This window comes from Cannabis sativa, chromosome 2 (genome assembly GCF_029168945.1).
Source record: "Cannabis sativa cultivar Pink pepper isolate KNU-18-1 chromosome 2, ASM2916894v1, whole genome shotgun sequence".
NCBI classification, from domain to species: domain Eukaryota; kingdom Viridiplantae; phylum Streptophyta; class Magnoliopsida; order Rosales; family Cannabaceae; genus Cannabis; species Cannabis sativa.
The window spans coordinates 54,990,552-55,010,291 of record NC_083602.1 but is presented as its reverse complement, the minus strand read 5'-3'; the positions used below and the strand labels follow the sequence as shown (position 1 = coordinate 55,010,291).

At 32.9% G+C, this 19,740-nt stretch overlaps 2 protein-coding genes across 2 annotated transcripts; both read left to right on the top strand.

Annotated features, from left to right (window-relative positions):
• The first annotated feature begins 448 nt into the window (after window positions 1-448).
• On the top strand, window positions 449-2,342 carry LOC115720534 (protein DOUBLE-STRAND BREAK FORMATION). Its single transcript, XM_030649677.2, has 4 exons — window positions 449-639; window positions 729-939; window positions 1,061-1,204; window positions 1,971-2,342. The coding sequence occupies exons 1-4, from the start codon at window positions 581-583 to the stop codon at window positions 2,178-2,180; spliced, it is 624 nt and encodes a 207-aa protein (XP_030505537.2). The 5' UTR covers window positions 449-580; the 3' UTR covers window positions 2,181-2,342.
• An 11,834-nt stretch (window positions 2,343-14,176) lies between these two features.
• LOC115720935 (LOB domain-containing protein 12) lies at window positions 14,177-16,440 on the top strand. The gene is made up of 2 exons (XM_030650147.2): window positions 14,177-15,784; window positions 15,964-16,440. The coding sequence occupies exons 1-2, from the start codon at window positions 15,629-15,631 to the stop codon at window positions 16,390-16,392; spliced, it is 585 nt and encodes a 194-aa protein (XP_030506007.2). The 5' UTR covers window positions 14,177-15,628; the 3' UTR covers window positions 16,393-16,440.
• Window positions 16,441-19,740: the final 3,300 nt, after the last annotated feature.

Here is a 19,740-nt window from a genome sequence, read left to right as displayed (position 1 = left end):
TTAGTCTCGCGATAAGTGCTTTATATTTTGCTTCATTATTGGATGTTATGAATCCAAACTTGATTGCTTCGTGCAAAGGCTGCCCCTAGGTGTGATAAGAGCAATCCCTCCATCAAACAACTGATCTGCGGATGATCCATCCACATGTGTGTCGATTTGTTTATTTGTGTTTGAAAAAGGTTTCAGTGGTGGTGGGCAGTTGTGGTAGGTGGTGGTTTCAGTGGTTGTTGATGGTGACAGTTGGAAGAAGAAAGAAGAAGAAGAAGAAGAAGAAGTTTGGAAAAAAAAATAGGAGAAAAAGAAAGAAAAAAAGAAAATTATTATTATGTTTTTTGATTTATACATAATGTTAAATTAATTTTATTAAATATTTATTTATGTGTACTGCTGATTTTATTGTAAAAAAATAGGTTTTGGATGTTTAATTGGTAAGTAGGTGAAACTTTTGGGGTTTTGTAGTCAATTTACTCAAAATTAGACAGCCATGCTTGAACTTTCAAATGTACTCGGCCCTACATATTTAAAGACAAACCCCGCGAAAGACATGAGCAGTGCATAACTCTAGCATTACCCGCCCAAAATGTCAGACTCAGTGGCTCACCAAATCTCCCTCTTTCGCTCTCTCATTCTCAGCAGAAGGTCACGCCTTCTGCCTCTTCAAACTTCGAGCATTCTCTTTCTTTCACTTCTCGATTTTGTGCTGAAGCTCTCTCAACTTTTGCACGCAGGCTCGACGGCGCCGCGCTGCGAATCATCGAATCAGTCATGGTTTCCAAAGACGTCAGATCATCATCAGTGGCGATTCGATCGAGCTTGCGCGATTTCATTAGGTTTGAATCTATTTCTATTATGCGTGAGAACGCGGAAAAACCTGTGGAGAAGAAGCTTCTGGATCTCGATTTTCTTGTCCGAGCTTTCGCTCTTTTAGGTGATGTCGAGGCAGGTTTTCTACTTATCTCAAAAATTTCTTATCTAATGATCCATATGAAATAACATTACTGATTTATAATGTTATTTACATTATCCGATTCGTGATATTTTACATTTTCTTTTTTCACAGAATTGTTTGGCTTTGAGGTACGAGGCCTTGCTTTTGAGGGATTTCAAGTCCACAAGTTGCCAGTGGCTTGAGGTTTCACATATGGAATGGTTAAACTTTGCCGAGCAATCACTGGATTACGGTTTTAATTCCATTGCAAGAAAGGTGAGGTTATGTCAGTGTGTGCATATGAATAATTGAATTCAACGATCAGTTAGTTCTTAATTTTTTTCTTAATTGCTAACCGATTAGTTCTTAATTCTTAATATTAAAATCCTGCCAATAAGAAAATAGACTTGAGATGCTGCGTTTTGGATTAGGATGAATTGTTTGATTGTTTTTTAGATCGAAAAGTTGTAGTCAATGCCTGGGGGCCATGATAACTGACAATTCTCTATTTCAACTTGAGGATGTGATATAATCTGCTTCATTTCTTCTGGTTGTAATATGTGTTCGTGTTCTACTAGTTCTATTCCTTTATTTTGCTTCAGTTTAGTGATTTCATTTTTCTTTCTTTCAGGATTTAGTGATTAAATTTGTATTATGTGCCTTGATAATCAAAAAAAAATTAGGTGGTTCTAGAAGCATTTCTTATAGTTCTAGTAAGCTTACCTCTAAACCGAATCATGGGTTAAAGAAGTTTACATAACGAATAGTATAAATAAGTGTCAAAAGCTTTTTAGATTGTTATAAGTTACGACACAATTCTCTTCCCTTGCTATGGTTTATTGATAATGTACTACAATACTTGTGGCTGCGTTGGATAACTATTGACTATTCACCATTTTCTAATGGGGAAGATTATGTGTTAATATTAGTGAAATAAATACATACTCTATTACACTTCCTTTAGTGTAACTACATAATTCTGTATATTTGTTTTTTTATAATGGCACTGCATCTTTATTCTCCTTGAATTTTTCTTTTGTAGGCATGTGAAAATGCACTTTTGTGCTTCCAAAAGGCTTCTAAAACAAATTTGGAGACTACTGAGTTCTTTGAAGGTGTGAAAATTATTGAAAAGATAAAGAGACTCAAGGATTGCGCCATGACTTCAGCTGTTTCACGTTCTGGTATGACCTATTGGAGTCTTCATTGCTATTCATACGGCAAGATCTGTTTGATTCAAATTTCAATTTAAAATATAAGATGCAGATTAGGTGACTGTGATGCTACACTCTTCGATTGTGGGTCTATGCTTAGGTTAACTTACTCCATTAATATTAATATGGTGAAATCTACCTGTGTCCATCAATACCATATATAATATAAATGACAAGCATAGCAAAATTATCAGTATTCATTTTAGACAAGTATAGGAAAATTATGTCAGTATTTGTGAAGACAAAGTAACAACTGTCCATGACAGTTATTACAGTTAGTTGTTTTTCTAACTGTTTTACTGTTATGAGTTTGTTACAGACAGTTTGGTTGTTAGCTCTTTTTCTGTTGTAACCAATTCTTGTTGTGATCATCTAGAGCTACTGATTGTGTATATAAGATCATATTGATTCATTCATCAATAAGATTCTCTTTCAATCTTCGATCTCTCTCTTTCACTATCTTTCTCTGTCTTTCTCTCTTTCTTCTTCTTCTCTGTTTTCTGGTATGGCTAATAACTTTCTCATGGTATCAGAGCAATTTCCGCCATTAATGGCGAATGTTGTTTCTGGTGGAGCTGGTCTGAATGGTTCAAGAACTAACTCTGGTGACGGCAACAATGGAGGTGCCACTGGTCAACCTACCAGTCGTCAACCGACTCTCAATCGAGGAAGAACAAGAGATCATGATGAGTTCTCTCCTGTCTATTTCACTCACAATCTTTCAATTCGTTTAAATGATCACAACTTCCTGTTGTGGAAACAACAGGTCTTAGCTGCGATTCGTGGCAACAGGTTACAACAGTATATCAAAGCAGATCCCCCTGCAAAGTTTCTTTCTGATGCAGATCGAGAATCTGGTGTGCTTAACCCTGCTTATTTGGACTGGGAAGTCCAAGATCAGCTCCTCATGTCCTGGCTTCTGTCTTCAATGTCTGAAAATCTCCTCACGCGTATGGTTGGATGTGAGACATCGAATCAGATCTGGTCGACATTGGAGAAGTTCTTTACTCTTCAAGTTTCTGCAAAAATACTTGAGTTTCGAACCAAGCTTCAGAACTTGAAGAAAGGCTCACTCTCACTATCTGATTACTTACTCAAAGTCAAACATCACGTTGATCTTCTTGCCTCAGTTGGAGAAGTTTACACAACAAAAGATCATGTCGCTGCTATCTTTAAGGGCCTTCCAAGTGAATATGACACCTTTGTCATATCCACTAATACTAGATTAGAAACATACTCTGTTGCAGAGATTGAGTCTCTTCTTCTAGCCTCAGAATCCAGAATCGAGAAAACTGATCGAGAGGTTGAGATCAGTGCTCAAGTTGCCTCACTTGACATTGATAATCCAGAAGCTAATGTTGCCAACTTCAGAAATAACTTTGGTAATTTCAGACAGCAATCTCCATCCCCGAGGTACAATTATCCATCTCAGTTCTCTCCTTCTAATCGAGGTGGCTATAGAGGTGGATACAATCGTGGTAGTGGCAACAACAGCTCCTATTCTAGCTTTGGATCTGGAATGTATGGCAGAGGTGCTGGCAGGTCAGTGAACACAGCAAACAAACTTCAATGTCAGTTGTGTTTTAAGCTTGGTCATACTGCTATAGATTGTTTCTATAGATTCGATAAGAACTTTACTGGTATAACACCAAATCAAGCTTCAAGTCAGTACCACTCCTCCAGTTCAGCACAGGCCAATGTTGCTAGCACCAACACTGCTCAAGACAACAATTGGTACCCTGATTCTGGAGCTACGAATCACTGCACTCCAGACCAGCAACATCTCACCCATGGAGCTGAATATGATGGAACTGAGAAACTCTTTGTAGGTAATGGGGCAGGTTTGTCAATACAACATGTTGGTCAGTCATTCTTTTCTACACCTTACTCATCTAAGTCATTTCAATTGAATAATCTCTTGCATGTCCCTGACATTACAAAAAATTTGTTGAGTGTTTCTAAGTTTGCAAAGGATAACAATGTTTTCTTTGAATTTCATGACAATTTTTGTTTTGTCAAGGACAAGGAGACTCGTTCAACTTTACTGAAGGGGACACTTCAGAATGGCCTGTATTTGTTTGATGCTTCCCAACTCCAGTTTCATTGTTCAAAACCTTCTAGTCAACCAAGTTCGAATCTCTCATTTTCACCTACTGGTGTCACAGCTGAAGTCAATACTTGTTCCAATTGTTCTCTTAATAATTTCTCTCAGTATTCTATTTGGCATAACAGACTTGGACACCCATCTTCTAGGTTTGTCCAAACTGTGCTAAGTCATTGTAATGTGTCCTTGAATAATGTAGAGAGCAATAAGATTTGTACTGCCTGTTGTCTTGGAAAAATACACAAGTTTCCATTTCCTAAATTCTCTGAAACTGAGTATACACAACCACTTCAGCTTGTTGTATCCGATTTATGGGGTCCCTCCCATACTCTCTCATCCAATGGCTATAAGTACTACATCCATTTCATGGATGTGTACTCAAGATTCACTTGGTTATATCTTTTGAAAAATAAATCTGATGCCTTTAAAATTTTTCAAAATTTCAAAGCTGAAAGTGAACTACAATTAGGCACCAAATTAAAGGTTTTACAAACAGATTGGGGAGGGGAATATAGAAGTTTCACACCATTTCTGAACAAGCTTGGAGTCATTCATAGACACCCTTGTCCCACAACACATGAACAAAATGGATTAGCTGAGAGAAAACATAGACATATTGTGGAAAATGGTTTAACCTTGCTAGCTCAAGCATCTATGCCTCTTAAGTTTTGGGATGAAACTTTTAGAGCTGCTGTCTACATTCATAATAGGCTACCTACTCCTATTTTAAATAACAAAACACCTTTAGAAGTTCTCTTTAATCAAAAACCTGACTACCTATCTCTTAGAACTTTTGGGTGTGCTTGTTTCCCAAATATAAGGCCCTATAATAAACATAAAATGGAGTTTAGATCTGCCCCTTGCACATTCTTGGGCTATAGCCTAAACCATAAAGGGTATAAATGCCTTGATTCAAGTGGTAGAATGTACATATCCAGGGATGTTATTTTTGATGAAAATTCCTTCCCTTTTCATACAATCTCTACTGCTACTGCCTTACCAATTAATTACTCTCCTGAGTTTTTCACTTCTGGCATTATTCCTTCAATCACTCATAGTGATGCATCTGTTCTAACTCCTACAGATTCAGTTAACTCCCACTCGAATACTGAATCTGCTACTCCTTCAGCTACATCTTCTTTACCAAATCAAGTGTCTGACCAACCTGCTTCTATTGACACTCCTTTTCCACCTACTGTTTCTGTTTTTAACAATATGCAGAATTCATCTAATGTGTTGTTTGATGTAGATGTTGCTCAGAATTTTGATAATGCAGCTGTAGCATCTGTTCAATCTATTCCTGTGGAAACTACACACTCTGCTGCAATACCTACAACAGCACCTGGTGCCTCTCCCATTTTGCATACTGACATGGTTATACCAGTGTCCAGCAGCTCAAGAACTATCAACTCTCATCCAATGCAAACTCGGGGGAAGTCTGGGATCACTAAACCAAAAGTTTACATGGCTTCCAAAGAACCTCAGACATTAGCTGAAGCTTTACAAAGCCTACACTGGAATCAAGCTATGGCTGATGAGATACTTGCTTTAATAAGGAATCACACCTGGAAACTTGTCAAATTACCAGAAGGGAGAACTGCTATTGGTTGTAAATGGGTGTACAAGGAAAAGCTCAATGCTGATGGCTCAGTCAATAGGCATAAAGCAAGACTAGTAGCTAAAGGGTTTCACCAACAACCTGGATTTGACTTTACTGAGACTTTTAGTCCAGTGGTGAAACCCATAACCATCAGGGTGGTTCTTACTTTGGCCTTAGCTCGTGGTTGGAAAGTTCAGCAACTTGATGTTCACAATGCCTTTTTGAATGGCAATTTACAAGAAGAGGTTTATATGACTCAGCCACCTGGCTTTGAGGATCCAACAGCTCCTGATCTTGTGTGCAAACTTAATAAAGCTCTATATGGTCTTAAGCAAGCACCAAGGGCTTGGTTTGACAAGTTGCATCAATGCCTATTGAGTCTTGGTTTCTGTTCCTCTAAATCAGATCAGTCCTTGTTTATCTGTTCAACACCTCAGTCTACTACACTTATACTAGTGTATGTGGATGATATTTTGATTACAGGAAGTAATTCCCAGGTTGTCTCTCAGCTGGTTACTGATTTGAATAAGCAGTTTGCTCTTCGAGATCTTGGAGAGTTAAACTATTTTCTTGGAATTGAGGTTAACTACACGACTGAAGGGATGCACTTGTCTCAGGAAAAGTATGCTAGAGATCTCCTCTGTAAAGCCAAAATGCAAAGTGCAAAAGCTTCATCAACTCCAATGACCAGTGGAAGCAAACTATCGGGTTATGGAAGTGATCCTATTGATAATGTGCAGGAATATCGTTCGATTGTTGGGGGCTTACAATATCTGACCATAACTAGGCCTGAGCTTGCATTTAGTGTAAATAAGGTATGCCAGTTCATGCATCAACCTTTGCAATCTCATTGGATAGCTGTAAAAAGAATCTTGAGGTATGTAAGTGGCACGATTAAGCATGGTTTGCATCTTAGAAGGCCTACATCTTCATCCCTAGAACTTGTAGCCTACTGTGATGCAGATTGGGCTGCGGATCCAGATGACAGAAGGTCCACCTCAGGGTTTGCAATCTTTCTTGGTCCAAACTTGGTTAGCTGGCAGTGCAAGAAACAACCAACAGTTTCTAGATCAAGTACAGAGGCAGAGTATAGGAGCTTGGCATGTGTTGTTGCAGAATTGACATGGATGAACAGTTTGTTCTTGGAGTTAAAAGTTTCATTACCACGTGTCCCTACCATCTGGTGTGACAATTTAAGTACTATACTTCTTACAGCTAATCCGGTTCTTCATGCAAGAACCAAACATATCGAGCTGGATCTATATTTTGTCAGAGAAAAGATTCAAAGCAAGGTGGTTCAAGTTAAACATGTTCCTGCAATTGATCAAATTGCCGATGGTCTCACTAAGGCTATCTCAAGCAAGAGGTTCCATTCTTTTAGAGACAAACTTAGAATTGAGGATCTTTCAATTCTAAGTTTGAGGGGGGCTGTGAAGACAAAGTAACAATTGTCCATGACAGTTATTATAGTTAGTTGTTTTTCTAACTGTTTTACTGTTATGAGTTTGTTACAGACAGTTTGGTTGTTAGCTCTATTTCTGTTGTAACCAATTCTTGTTGTGATGATCTAGAGCTACTGATTGTGTATATAAGATCATATTGATTCATTCATCAATAAGATTCTCTTTCAATCTTCGATCTCTCTCTTTCACTATCTTTCTCTGTCTTTCTCTCTTTCTTCTTCTTCTCTGTTTTCTGGTATGGCTAATAACTTTCTCAGTATTCAAGTTAGGAATGCATATCATGCACCCATAATAATACACAAAATCATGAAACTGGCTAGCCATATTTTTCAGAGCACAGATGTGGAATTTCACATTGTAGTTAAGACTGTGGTAGTAAAGGTAAGAAGCTTGAAGAGAACATCGTGTAGTTTGAGTAAGATTTAAGTGAATCATAAAATTAGTGCAAATAAATATTTATTTACATTTGATTTTGGGACAAAGAAGTGCTCTGTATGTTATTCCTCTGGTAACTGATGAGGATGCTAATGGAAGGGGTTTACACAAGCTAAGTGAAATAATGAATTGCTTGGCTTACAAATCATGGATCATGTAAATATTTTTTAGAGTCCTTTCAACACAAACAAATAAGTGATGGGGGTGGTAATAGTAGGGATTAGGGAGTTGTATAGAGTTCCATTATGTTAATAAAAATAAAGAATGCTTCACTAGAAATCATTGGATTTGTGATGCTTATTGATCTTCTAACAACCACAGAGGCTGTGTTATTTAAGTTGATTTTCATTTTAACAAGTTTGTCAAGCTGCTATCAGGCTAATGCGAGTCAGTGATATCAGTAATCCATTTTGACATAGGACGACCTTTTACATTTTTTTTTTCTTCCCCAAAACTTATCATCTACTACATTACCCAATCACCATCCTTTTCTTTTTCTAGATACTCACAATCCATTTCTTTTGTAGCTGTTTACTATCTACTTTGAGTGTTTTTCTTCTTTGCTTTAGATGATAAAGATTAGCTACTTTAAGTGTAACTGTACAGTAATTACATCCCGTCCTGTCAGGGGTTAAAGGTGACTCGCCAATGATTGTATAGAGACAACGAGTCGTGCCAACACCCACTGTTATGAACACTCAAAGTTGAGGCGAGTGGGTTGAGCCCCACTTTCAATTTGACCTGCCCGTCAATTTTTGGAAGCACCCGTTTTACAACGGGAGCTCATTTAAAAAAAAAAATTACATGCAGATTAGCTGTTTACTAATTGTTGGGTAAACATGTATTGTTTGAGATTAAACTAGACACAGCCACACACGACCATTCAGTTTTTGTATCTAGAAAAGCTGACAAATTAACCCGAAATTATAGAAGAGCAAATCTTGATTATCTAAGATGTATAATTGCACTTGTGTCTTCCTTAGTTGGTATAACTATCTTTGAAAAGTTTTTACTTAATTGATTGATTGGTGTTTTAAGACCTATTACAATCGGTAAGTTGATAGGATCTGTGTTATCAGTTCAGGTACAAGCTGAGAGGTACACAAAGAATAAATTGAAGAACAGAAGTAAAGCAAGTTCTTCTGTTTGTAAAGAGACACAGTATTTAGCAACCACTTTGTTCAGAAATGGAATCAGGAAGAGAAATCAACGGTATCTGCAGGAAAGTCAAAGCTTGGTAAAGATGACTGATGAACCAAATACCAATAGAAGTTGAAGCAATTTTCTTAATTTGTCAATTAAATTGAATAAGATTATATTGACTTGATATACATCTCAGACTAGTTTTAGATGCAGTTGTAGCCACAAGAGTAAGGATCAGTCCCATAGAAACATTCGATGTAATGCCTTATCCAAAGGATTATTCAAGGTAAAAGTTATAGCCACAAGGTTGAGGCCCTTGGCAAATCACACAAACCAACCCACCCACCCCAGTATAAACCAGTTAATTAGGTCTAAGGTCAGGGTCAGTATTCCTCTGAATATTAGAGGATTTAAGTATCCCATTTTGTACTTTAATGGGTTCGAAATATCTTAGTAACTCGATTAAAATTTTCTTTTCCAGCTGATTATACATGTACTTGTCCTTGGAGGAAATTCATACTTTCTCACTAGAAATTTGTCTTATAAAATACCAAATCTCAAGCATAGAGAAACCATTACCACCACACTTCCCTAACTCTGGAAATTCTTAATAAACTGGTTATGATCTACAGAGAAAGAAATCATCAAATGATTGGAGATTTGGAGTAACATTTGGAGGAAAGAAATAAATCTTCTAAACATTCATAGTTTTTTCAGCATATACTTATTTGTGTGTGCAAATATAAGAAGATAAGCAAACTGGCACTTATTGGCAAGTGCTCGTATTGTCTGACATTTATTGTTGCAGGTTCTAGAATGGGCCCAAGTACTAGTGGCATCTCATAGGCCACACCAGAGCACAGCTAATTCTTACATATAACAAAGAAGTACTATACAATTCAACACCTAAGCTCATAGCACATTGTCACATGATAGTCTAGCGAGTAGTTGCTATAATAGTTGCGTAAAATTGAGTGGAATACAACACCACTAGAAATGATAAATAATTTAATTGTTTTTGCTTATCATCTCGTCTTTGTTTCAGTCTAATTTATTTTTTAACACTAAACGATTGGCACTTGTGAATGATGTCATAAGAAGGTTAATAATGTTCTTTCTTACTTCAAACTCTACTGCATGTGTATTTGTTGTCAAGCCTAGTTAGTCACTGTTTGAGTTGTCTCATATCTAATCAGTTTGTTAAAAAGTCCGTACAGTGAAAAAAAATTGAGATCAATTTAATAGGAGTCGCATGTAATCAATTCAATAGGAATTAGAATCATTTTAAGTTTCTAACTTTAATTAGTTTGTTATCTGGCACTATATATATGTTTGGTAGAATGGAAAAAATGAGAAAGAAAAGAAGAGAGAAATGAAACTGTGGATGTTTGGTAGAAGAGAAACGTTTTACTATACACTTAACAATTACACCCCTCTATAACTATTCATAAATCTTATAGAACACAGTGATTAGATTATAGTACTTATAAGACCGTTTTGTTCTATTAAATTATTTTTATCAAACACATTTTATTTACTTCTCACCTACCAAATGAAAACCATTTCTCTTTCTATCACACTTGTCCCCTCTTCCTTTTCATTTTTATATTCTTACCAAACATCACATAATAGAATTGGAAGGTTGTGTATCGAAAGTAATAGAAGACCCTCTCGAATCTTAAATCGTATATGACACAATTATATTATTAGTACTGACAAGAACTTTTTGATGTGATAAAATCAGATTGTAGATACGACAACTACTGTTTGTAAATAATTATTTACAGAACTTTCTAATTACTAAAGAAATATTAAAGTAACTCTAGTTTATATTGTTGATGTTGGGATCATGATCCTTTGGGATAACTAAGAATCTTTAAAGTGAAAAGGCAGCAAATATAGCATGGTCCCTCTCATGTGCTATAATAAGGTAGATAGATTAATTTTATCCCAAAGTTTTTCTTTGCATTGGGCTGATTATGAGGACTTGGGCATTGGAAATCCAACAATTAACTCTCTGTTCAAGCAATTGAATTTGAGGTCAGTATAGCCACTTTGAAAACTCCCTAGAAGGTTGCTGTTGTCAAACATTATTATTACTTGTAATAATCTTCACCGTCTTAGCTAGATTTGAAAACCATACACATCTCAAGAATCGAATCTTCCTTATCACCAAGCGCATTAAATGTTTGCATCGGAGGTCGCATGTTTTTTTAGTTTTTCCTCTAACATGGTGAAAGATGTCTGTTTTTTCTCTATTTTATTAATCTCATTAAAAAAATTAGGCTAGTAAAAACAAACCTATTAATAAACAAAGTTCTCTCACCGTCTAGAGCGTACAAGTTTTTATTCTTCCTAGAGCTTAGGGGTTAGGAACTGGAAAACTGAAAACTAAAATAACTTCAACTTCTACAGCACCATTAATAATCTATTTTTAACGTTTTTTTTGCAATAGTTTCATTACATGATATTTATATATATATATGAATGAAATACATAATAATAATAATAAGTCAATATCTATGAGTACTACCCATAGCCACAGAAAAAAACAAAAGCTTGGTTGATAAGACAAAAACGCAGACATTAAAATAAAATAAATAAAATATAAAAGGTTAAAAAAGAAGATTTGTATTTTGTACATAGGGCATGACAACTAGGGAAAAGAAGGTGTTTTTCTCGGTTCAAAAGATTAGAAGGTTGGAATCATGTGGAGTGCATTTAATGCAAGAGAGTGGGAATTGGGTCTCGGGGTTCCACAAAAGGGGATAGTTTTTAGTCTCAATCAACTCTCGAAGTGGGTTTTTCATTTTTATAATTCTTAACCCTATGTCTCATGTCGGATCTCAATAACTGGTTCACATTAATTACGTCTTCCACTCTTGTAATAATAATTTATATAATTGTTTCTTAGAGCTAGACGTGATGATAAGGGTTTTATTTTAGATCACTTAATTAAAGTCCATGCACGCACAATGCACCTGCCCTATACATATACATATATATATAATTATTAATTTTTTAAGCCACTTTTCTCTTTTTTTTTTCTTTATTTGAATTTTGTTTTTCATTACAGTTCAGTCTATATATATATCCATTGTGCAGATTCTAATCTATCCATCGTGAGCCTACTGAAGTTTTCTTATTTATGACCAATAAATTATTATTCTCTTATTATTAATTATATATATATAAACCTATATACGTGGTAGTTATTATTTATAATTGTAGTGTATTATACGCTTTACGTTCTGAGAACGCGTTGACCAGTGGATGGCTGTATATGCAAAGAAAGTATTTTTTTACAAATTTAAAGTGTTTCTTTTGTGAGTCCCTAATGGGGGAAAGAAATATAAGTAAATTTTACAAGAAAGAGAAAAAAATATTATTGATTTCACAAATAATTAAATACTACGTAGGCTTAATGAGTACAGTCGAAGTTTTTTATTTTGGCATTGTAGCAAATAAAATATGATTCACCTATTATTTATTCAAACGTAGGCTAGCTGGAGGGTAATCAAGAGCACACAATATTATGTATTAAGTAGGCAATTGGCAACATCAAGTGGTTTTCTGATTCACTAATTTATTTAATTGCTATTATTTCACTCTTTATATTTTGACGAGATAACCTCATCCTATGACTTCCTTATTATCTAAAGAATACAAAATCATCGTTTCAAAAAAAAAAAAAAAGGATACAAAATCATTATATACATATAAATAAATTATTAGGTAGGCCATCACTTTTTGAGACATTTCTTATTTTTTGCGGTATATGAAAAAAATCATAAACTAATTTTTGTATATGACGTTGTACATTATAATTTTATACATATGATATCCTGCGAAAATATGATTTGAACTTTTTTTTTTTTATCATAATAAATTTGAAATTCTCAAAAATAACTAAAATGATTACTAAAACTATAATATACCGTCATATACACAAATTAGGATAAAATTTTATTAGATATTAAAAATAAAAAATGCTCCTACAGTAATAGGAAATGTGATGCGCTAAGCAGCTCCGTGTAAATATATACAAAAATTAATATATACAAACTTGGGTTCTTCGTCATATTATATATATGGTGTTTCTATAATGGATTTGTTTAAAAAGTGTCTATCCTCTATTTATTTCGATATTTAATAGTTTTTTTAATTTTTTTAATCGTGTACGTTATAGTTATTTAAAATATATTTTATAAAATTTTAAAAAATTAAAAATAATTTACAATATAAAAAAAATGTTCAAATAATTTATTTGAGTAACTCCAATAACTTTTTAAAACCTGTTATTGGAGTGTTGAATTGAATTTGAATTTTTTAAAATTTTGTAAATATCTTAAATAATTATGAAAAATTCTACAATGCACCCTTTAAAATAGATATATTGATGCACCCTTATTTATTTTAGCATCCGAAATAATTTTTTAGTCAAATTTTTTCTCATGGTCATGTACGTTATAGTTATTTAAGACATCCTGCAAAATTTTAAGAAATTTGGAAAAGTTTAACACGCCGAAAAATACGTTCAAACAGTGTGTTACACGCGTGACTATTTTATTTTATACGCGTGTAAAATAGACTGTTTGAATATTATTTTCTATATTGTAAATTATTCTGAATTTCTCAAAATTTTGTAGGTTATCTTAAATTATTATAACGTACATGAATATGAAAAAAAATTCTTCTGGATGCCGAAACAAGTCAAGGGTGCATCAGTACATCTCTTTTAAGGGGGTGCATCGTAGAATCACCCAATAATTATAACTTATAAATATGAAAAGAAATTGAACTAAAAAGTATCTCAAATGCCGAAAGAAATAAAGGTAACCTTTTTAACCTTTTTAAGGATTTATAGAATTTTCCAATTATATATTTGATTACCATTATATATAGGAGGGGAAATGTTCTTTTTTTTTTTTTGTTTTTATTTGTCAATGCCACGTTATATTTTCGTTGCATTATTAAGAGAAGAGAAGAAAGAAAAAACATGTTTTTTTTGTTGGTATCGGACTTTTATTAAAAGACTTATTTCTAGCGTGGTGAAATAAGTAGTTAGAAAAAGTGGAGTACTAATAGATAGATAAATAAAACAAAAATATGTATGTTCCGTGTAAGATTAAGTTTTGTTATGTGTATATGTTTAGTATATTTCTGAGCTATGAGTTTTTGTGAAAACCGATCATGATGATATATATATCTATATATATATATTGTACTCTGCAAATTAAACAACAACAATATTGGGGTTAAATTTAAATGAAGGAATTTTTGTGATCGATACATACAGCTGTTACCCTTGGGGAAGTTAATTGGCATATATATTATTCTAGATTATGTTTCCTTAAAAACTATTCAATTACTTTTGTTTTTTCTTTTTAAAAATACTTATATTAATATAAGCTGATTTCTTAAACACGTAGCATATGTAGCGCTGATCAATGCTAATTAATTAACACAGTATAGTATAGTATAGTACTACTACTCTAGATATTGGTGTTTGTGCGTCAAAATTGAGAATTAAGAGAGAGAGAGATGTTCGTTTCAATGTGGATGTTCGCCAACAAACATTCACGTTGTAGAGCCCCATTTCTCTCGGCTAGGGTTTCACATATATATCATTCTTTTCCTTTTGTGTTATAATTATAAAAACCCTAAAACCCAAAACCCAATTCTTTAATTTTCACCACAATTAATAATAATTGTGGCCCCTTCTCCATTGTTATTTCTCTAATATATTTAACATTCTATTTTCCCATACAAATATATAATTAATTATTAAATGGATGCTATATTTGTATACATTCATCTCATTTTCAAACGGTCATATATAGAAATGCAAGTTAATTATTTTTATTACATTTAAATCTCTCTCTCTCATCTCATATTTATTTGTACACATGATCACATACATAAAATTATAAATAATGTGTGGGCCGGCGTATATATGTATAAATATATAGAAATGTACACATTAATAAAAAGGGGTAGTCAAAACTAGAACGTGGAAACTACACAACTGCATGGTTGCCAACCTATACGCGCCAAGCGGTGGTCAACTCTTCACTTAATCACTCACAAAAGAGATCAACTTCATTAGTCTTTAAAGTGACCTAATTACCCTTTTAATACTTAATCTATAATACCATCCTTTCAAATCATCATTCAATAACATATGTCTATTGTCTATATCCGTAAATATACATATACATATATTCGACTTATTATACCACTTTGTATTAATGAATACTAAATAATTAATGTTGGCTTTCTACACTATTGAAGAATATTTGGTCTTTCAATAAGTCTCTCTCTCTCTCTCTCTCTCTCTCTCTCTTTATATATATATATATATTATTAGTATTAGTGGTTTTCTAATATAATTATTATTGTTTATTATGAGTTTGGATATGTTTATTTTAATAGTGATGCATGTGCGACCATTCCATTAGTGAGGCATGTGGAAGCATTCCACGCCCTCTAGACAATAGCTATATACAATATTATAACTAATATAAATATATAAACATTTACCTCCTAATTCTCTTCAAAACAAAGCTTCTTCTCTTCTTCAACTACTATATATATACAACAACTACTTATATTCCCACAGACCCTACCTATATATATACGTATACCAAAATAACTTCATCAAAATAAACAATCTCTCTCTATCCTTCCAGCCATCTTTAATTTGTTTCAAATTCTTACTCTACTTATTACATATTAATAATGGGTGGGTCATCTCCTTGTGCTTCTTGCAAACTCTTGAGGCGCCGTTGCGCCAAAGATTGCATCTTTGCCCCTTACTTTCCTTCTGATGATCCTCACAAGTTTGCCATTGTTCACAAAGTTTTTGGTGCTAGCAATGTTAGCAAAATGTTGCAGGTATACCATATTATATATATATATATAGTGTTGTTTATATAATTTGTTTGTTGTATAACTTTTTCTTTATTTTTCAAACTAGCTAGGTTTAACTTGTCTTACCTAATTACAAGTGTAAGTTTATTGTTAATTATTATAAAAATGTTGGGGGTTAAACTAATTGTGTCGTAAAAACATAGGAGCTTCCACTTCATCAAAGAGCAGATGCTGTAAGCAGTTTGGTTTATGAAGCAAATGCAAGAGTTCGGGACCCAGTTTATGGATGTGTTGGTGCAATATCTTACCTTCAAACCCAAGTTTCCCAATTACAAATGCAACTAGCTGTGGCTCAGGCTGAGATTCTCTGCATCCAGATGCAACAAGAGTCCACCTTACCAACCCAGCAGATTATTGATAATCATCATCATCATCACCATCATCATCAAGATCATGATCATCATGATCAGAAACCCCTTATTTTGTCCAGTAATAATAATAATAATAATAGTACTATTACTACTACTAACTTCTCTTCCAATAATCTTCCACAGTATCTCACTTTCTCTTCTTCTGGCAATATTAATGTAATGCAAGACCCAACTCTCCAAAGAGAATCTCTTTGGACTTGAATATTATTATTAGTTATAATAATATGATGATATCTCTCTCTCTCTCTCTCTCTCGTCTTTTAATTAATGAAAGTAAATTAGATCAATATTATTGTTATTATTTTATTATAGCTAAGCTATATAGGGAGATAATTAGTCATCATCCTCCTATAACTTATTATATATATATATGTTAATAATAATAAGAAGAAATAAAAAGTTATTACATTTACACATAAATCTGGATTCACGGGTCAAACCCTTGCATGTGGGAGGTGGCGGAGTAAAAAGACAACCGCTAAAAGGCTTCAGTTTCTTGTTATAAACGTTATACATTGTTGGTATGACCAAAATATATGTATGTAGTAATTAATTTGTGTTTAATCTTGCTAAAATTAATATTATAACTGTCCGTATTGAATATTGATCATCATCAGTTGTTTCTGAATATAGAAAAAAATCCCAGATCAACTGGCCATCCTTTATGGTTATATGTAAACCCTTTTTTTTAATATAAATATATGGTATAGGACAAGTTCACATGTATAAGGTCATATATATATAATAATTGTAATGATAAGACTTTTTGGTAATTAAAATGATTCTTATATTAATTGGTGACAGCTGCAGTGTGTACTCGATCATCTCTTTCTATATATATATATATATTGTTTTACTTTTCAGCATCTTATACCTGAAATCAACAGCGTCGATTCATTAATATAAGTTGATTAGCCATGAACGTGATTATCTTAGCACACAATGTACCCATCTTGTACTTTAATATATTTATAAATTATATAATACACAAAAGTTTCTCATCATCAGTTTTTATATATTAATCCTTTCAGAATGAGTAGCTAAACTCTCTCAGAAATTAATTCAAAAGAAGAAAGAAGAAAGAAGGTGCTATATAGTACTATACATAAATATATATACAATATGCTACATTATAAATCAAATACTAATTAAAGAATATATTTGAGCTCTTGGCATAAAAGTTTATATATATATGTACAATATATATTTTTTTTGAGGAAATATATGTACAATAACTTAAGAAGATACAGATAATATTTATATGTATACAGCCATTAAAAAATTTCACATATTCACGTGATGAGATGAGAACAGGGGGCCCTCAGTACGTAAGAAAACAGTAGCCTAAAATTAATTTATTCATTAAGTATAATACAGAATAAAAAAAATTAATCATGTATTAATTATGAAGGTAGGCGATAGCTTATTTAAATATTTTAATTTGTTAATTTGTATCGATAATTCTTTCTTCTTTTTCTATTTTCCTTCTTATATATATATTTTATATTAATCGGAAGCATGTGGGGAAGGAGTGCACATTGTATAAGAGACAATTAACATCTTTTTTCCTGGAAGCTTGCATTATTATTATTATTTTAATTTTCGACTAATTAATTAAGTCAAATTTGGAAGGTGTCACAATGACATATGTTTGCCTCTTCATATTACTATGTTTTGAATTGACATGCCTGCATAAACAGCTACATTTTCCTTAAAAGAATATTTATATATTAATATAATAGTATATATAACAAATTAACTCGATCGATCATCAACATGATTAAGAAAATTTACATGGTAATTAATGTACATGAGCCAGCTGAAATTAAGTATAGTACGATATTGAATTATTTGAGATGTCATCTACTACTAATATTCAAATTAACTCATCTGTAATTACACAATTTTCTTCCAAAACAAGATACTTAATTATTATCATTTGTGAAATGAGCTGTTAATCTGTGTGCTACCTAGTTTCACCGTCCAAATTTGATTAGGTAGTATTCCAACTTTTTACTTTTTTTTTTTTTTGTAATAAATTATCCCAATATTTGTGTTGTCCGAAAATGTTTATCCTCAGAATTTTATTTGAATATTGTAAATGTAAATATTTTGATTATTATATATATTAAATAGAAAATCAACATTAGTTTATTTACCATCAACTTTTGCTAGCACACACGTTAACAATTAAGTTGGGATCCTTTAAATTGAACTCACAACCAAGATACAAAAGAGAAGCTCTAGCAAACTAATGAGCAATTGTTTAACAAAAAAAAAAAAAAAAAAACACACTACTACAAATACCCCCTTTAGAGGCAGTTTTTAAGCCCTTTCAGTGTCGGTTTTCGCGAAATTCACTACCGACGCTGATCAGGGCGACGCTGAAGGGTCCATATGAACCGACGCCATATGGACCCCTATGGCGTCGGTTCCTAGCCAAGAGCCGACGCCATAGGGGTCCCTATGGCGTCGGTTCCTAGCCTAGAACCGACGCCATAGGTGGCGTAGCAACCGACGCCAAAAGGTCGCGAATTTCAGTTTTTTCAATTTTTTTTAATTTAATTATATAATTTTAATTATATTTATTAATTTATATATTATTTTATTTAATTTAAATTACAAATTTTATTTTTTAAAATGTAAATTAAATATTATTTAAATTTGGGTAAAATACATAATTTTATTTCATAAAAATAATTAAATACTACACAAACACTAATGTAAAATTAGTCAAAAATATTAATAAGTTAATAAATCTAACTACAAATCTAACTACAAGTTAATCTATAAAAATTACATAATGAAGGAAAATTCTTGGGCCTTTCAACCTCAATCGTCAACGTGAATCAGCGCCATCAATTGTTCTATCCACTTTCGCTGTAGTGGTAACAATTCCGTTTTTGGATCGTATTGCTTCTTACCCCCAAACTGTTAAAAAAATTAAAAATTTATATTAGTTTATATATATGTATATTATATATTTGTTATTATAATAAATATATACTATAATCAATAATTAAAACTTACAGCTTTTTGATCTTGTATGTAACGACTGGGGTTTGCACGTGCGACGATGTCAGTGATATATTTCAAAACATAAAAACCACATTCTTGGCTTTTAGGTTGTCTTGGACAGTTTGCTTGGTTAATTCCTAGCCACGGGCCAAGATACTCATGTGCGTTCCCTATATACATGAATGCCCTGTTTTGGAAAATTATATTAGCATTTCAATTCGTTAGTTAATTTAAATTTGTTACATAAGAAGTCATTAAATTATTACCTTCCGATCATTTGTTCTATTTCTTCGGGAATTGGGCAGCCTTTTACAGGGTTTAAATGAATAATTTTCCTTGTCGTAACCACCACTAGCGTTCAATGCGCACTAGAAAATTATATTGGAATATAAGTAAGATAGTATAAAAATAATTTGAAGTCATAATATAGAAATGAACAATTAGCACTAAAGAATTTAATAAAGTTTACCCGATATTCCAAGGAATAAAGAACATTTGGTGGTTGTTATTCATTAATGATAACCAATTAGC

Coding starts and splice junctions, on each gene's coding strand:
- LOC115720534 (XM_030649677.2), top strand. CDS start 581: ATGTCAGACTCAGTGGCTCACCAAATCTCCCTCTTTCGCTCTCTCATT. Junction 940..1,060: donor CTCTTTTAGGTGATGTCGAG/GCAGGTTTTCTA, acceptor CTTTTTTCACAG/AATTGTTTGGCTTTGAGGTA. Junction 1,205..1,970: donor TTAATTCCATTGCAAGAAAG/GTGAGGTTATGT, acceptor TTTCTTTTGTAG/GCATGTGAAAATGCACTTTT.
- LOC115720935 (XM_030650147.2), top strand. CDS start 15,629: ATGGGTGGGTCATCTCCTTGTGCTTCTTGCAAACTCTTGAGGCGCCGT. Junction 15,785..15,963: donor ATGTTAGCAAAATGTTGCAG/GTATACCATATT, acceptor GTAAAAACATAG/GAGCTTCCACTTCATCAAAG.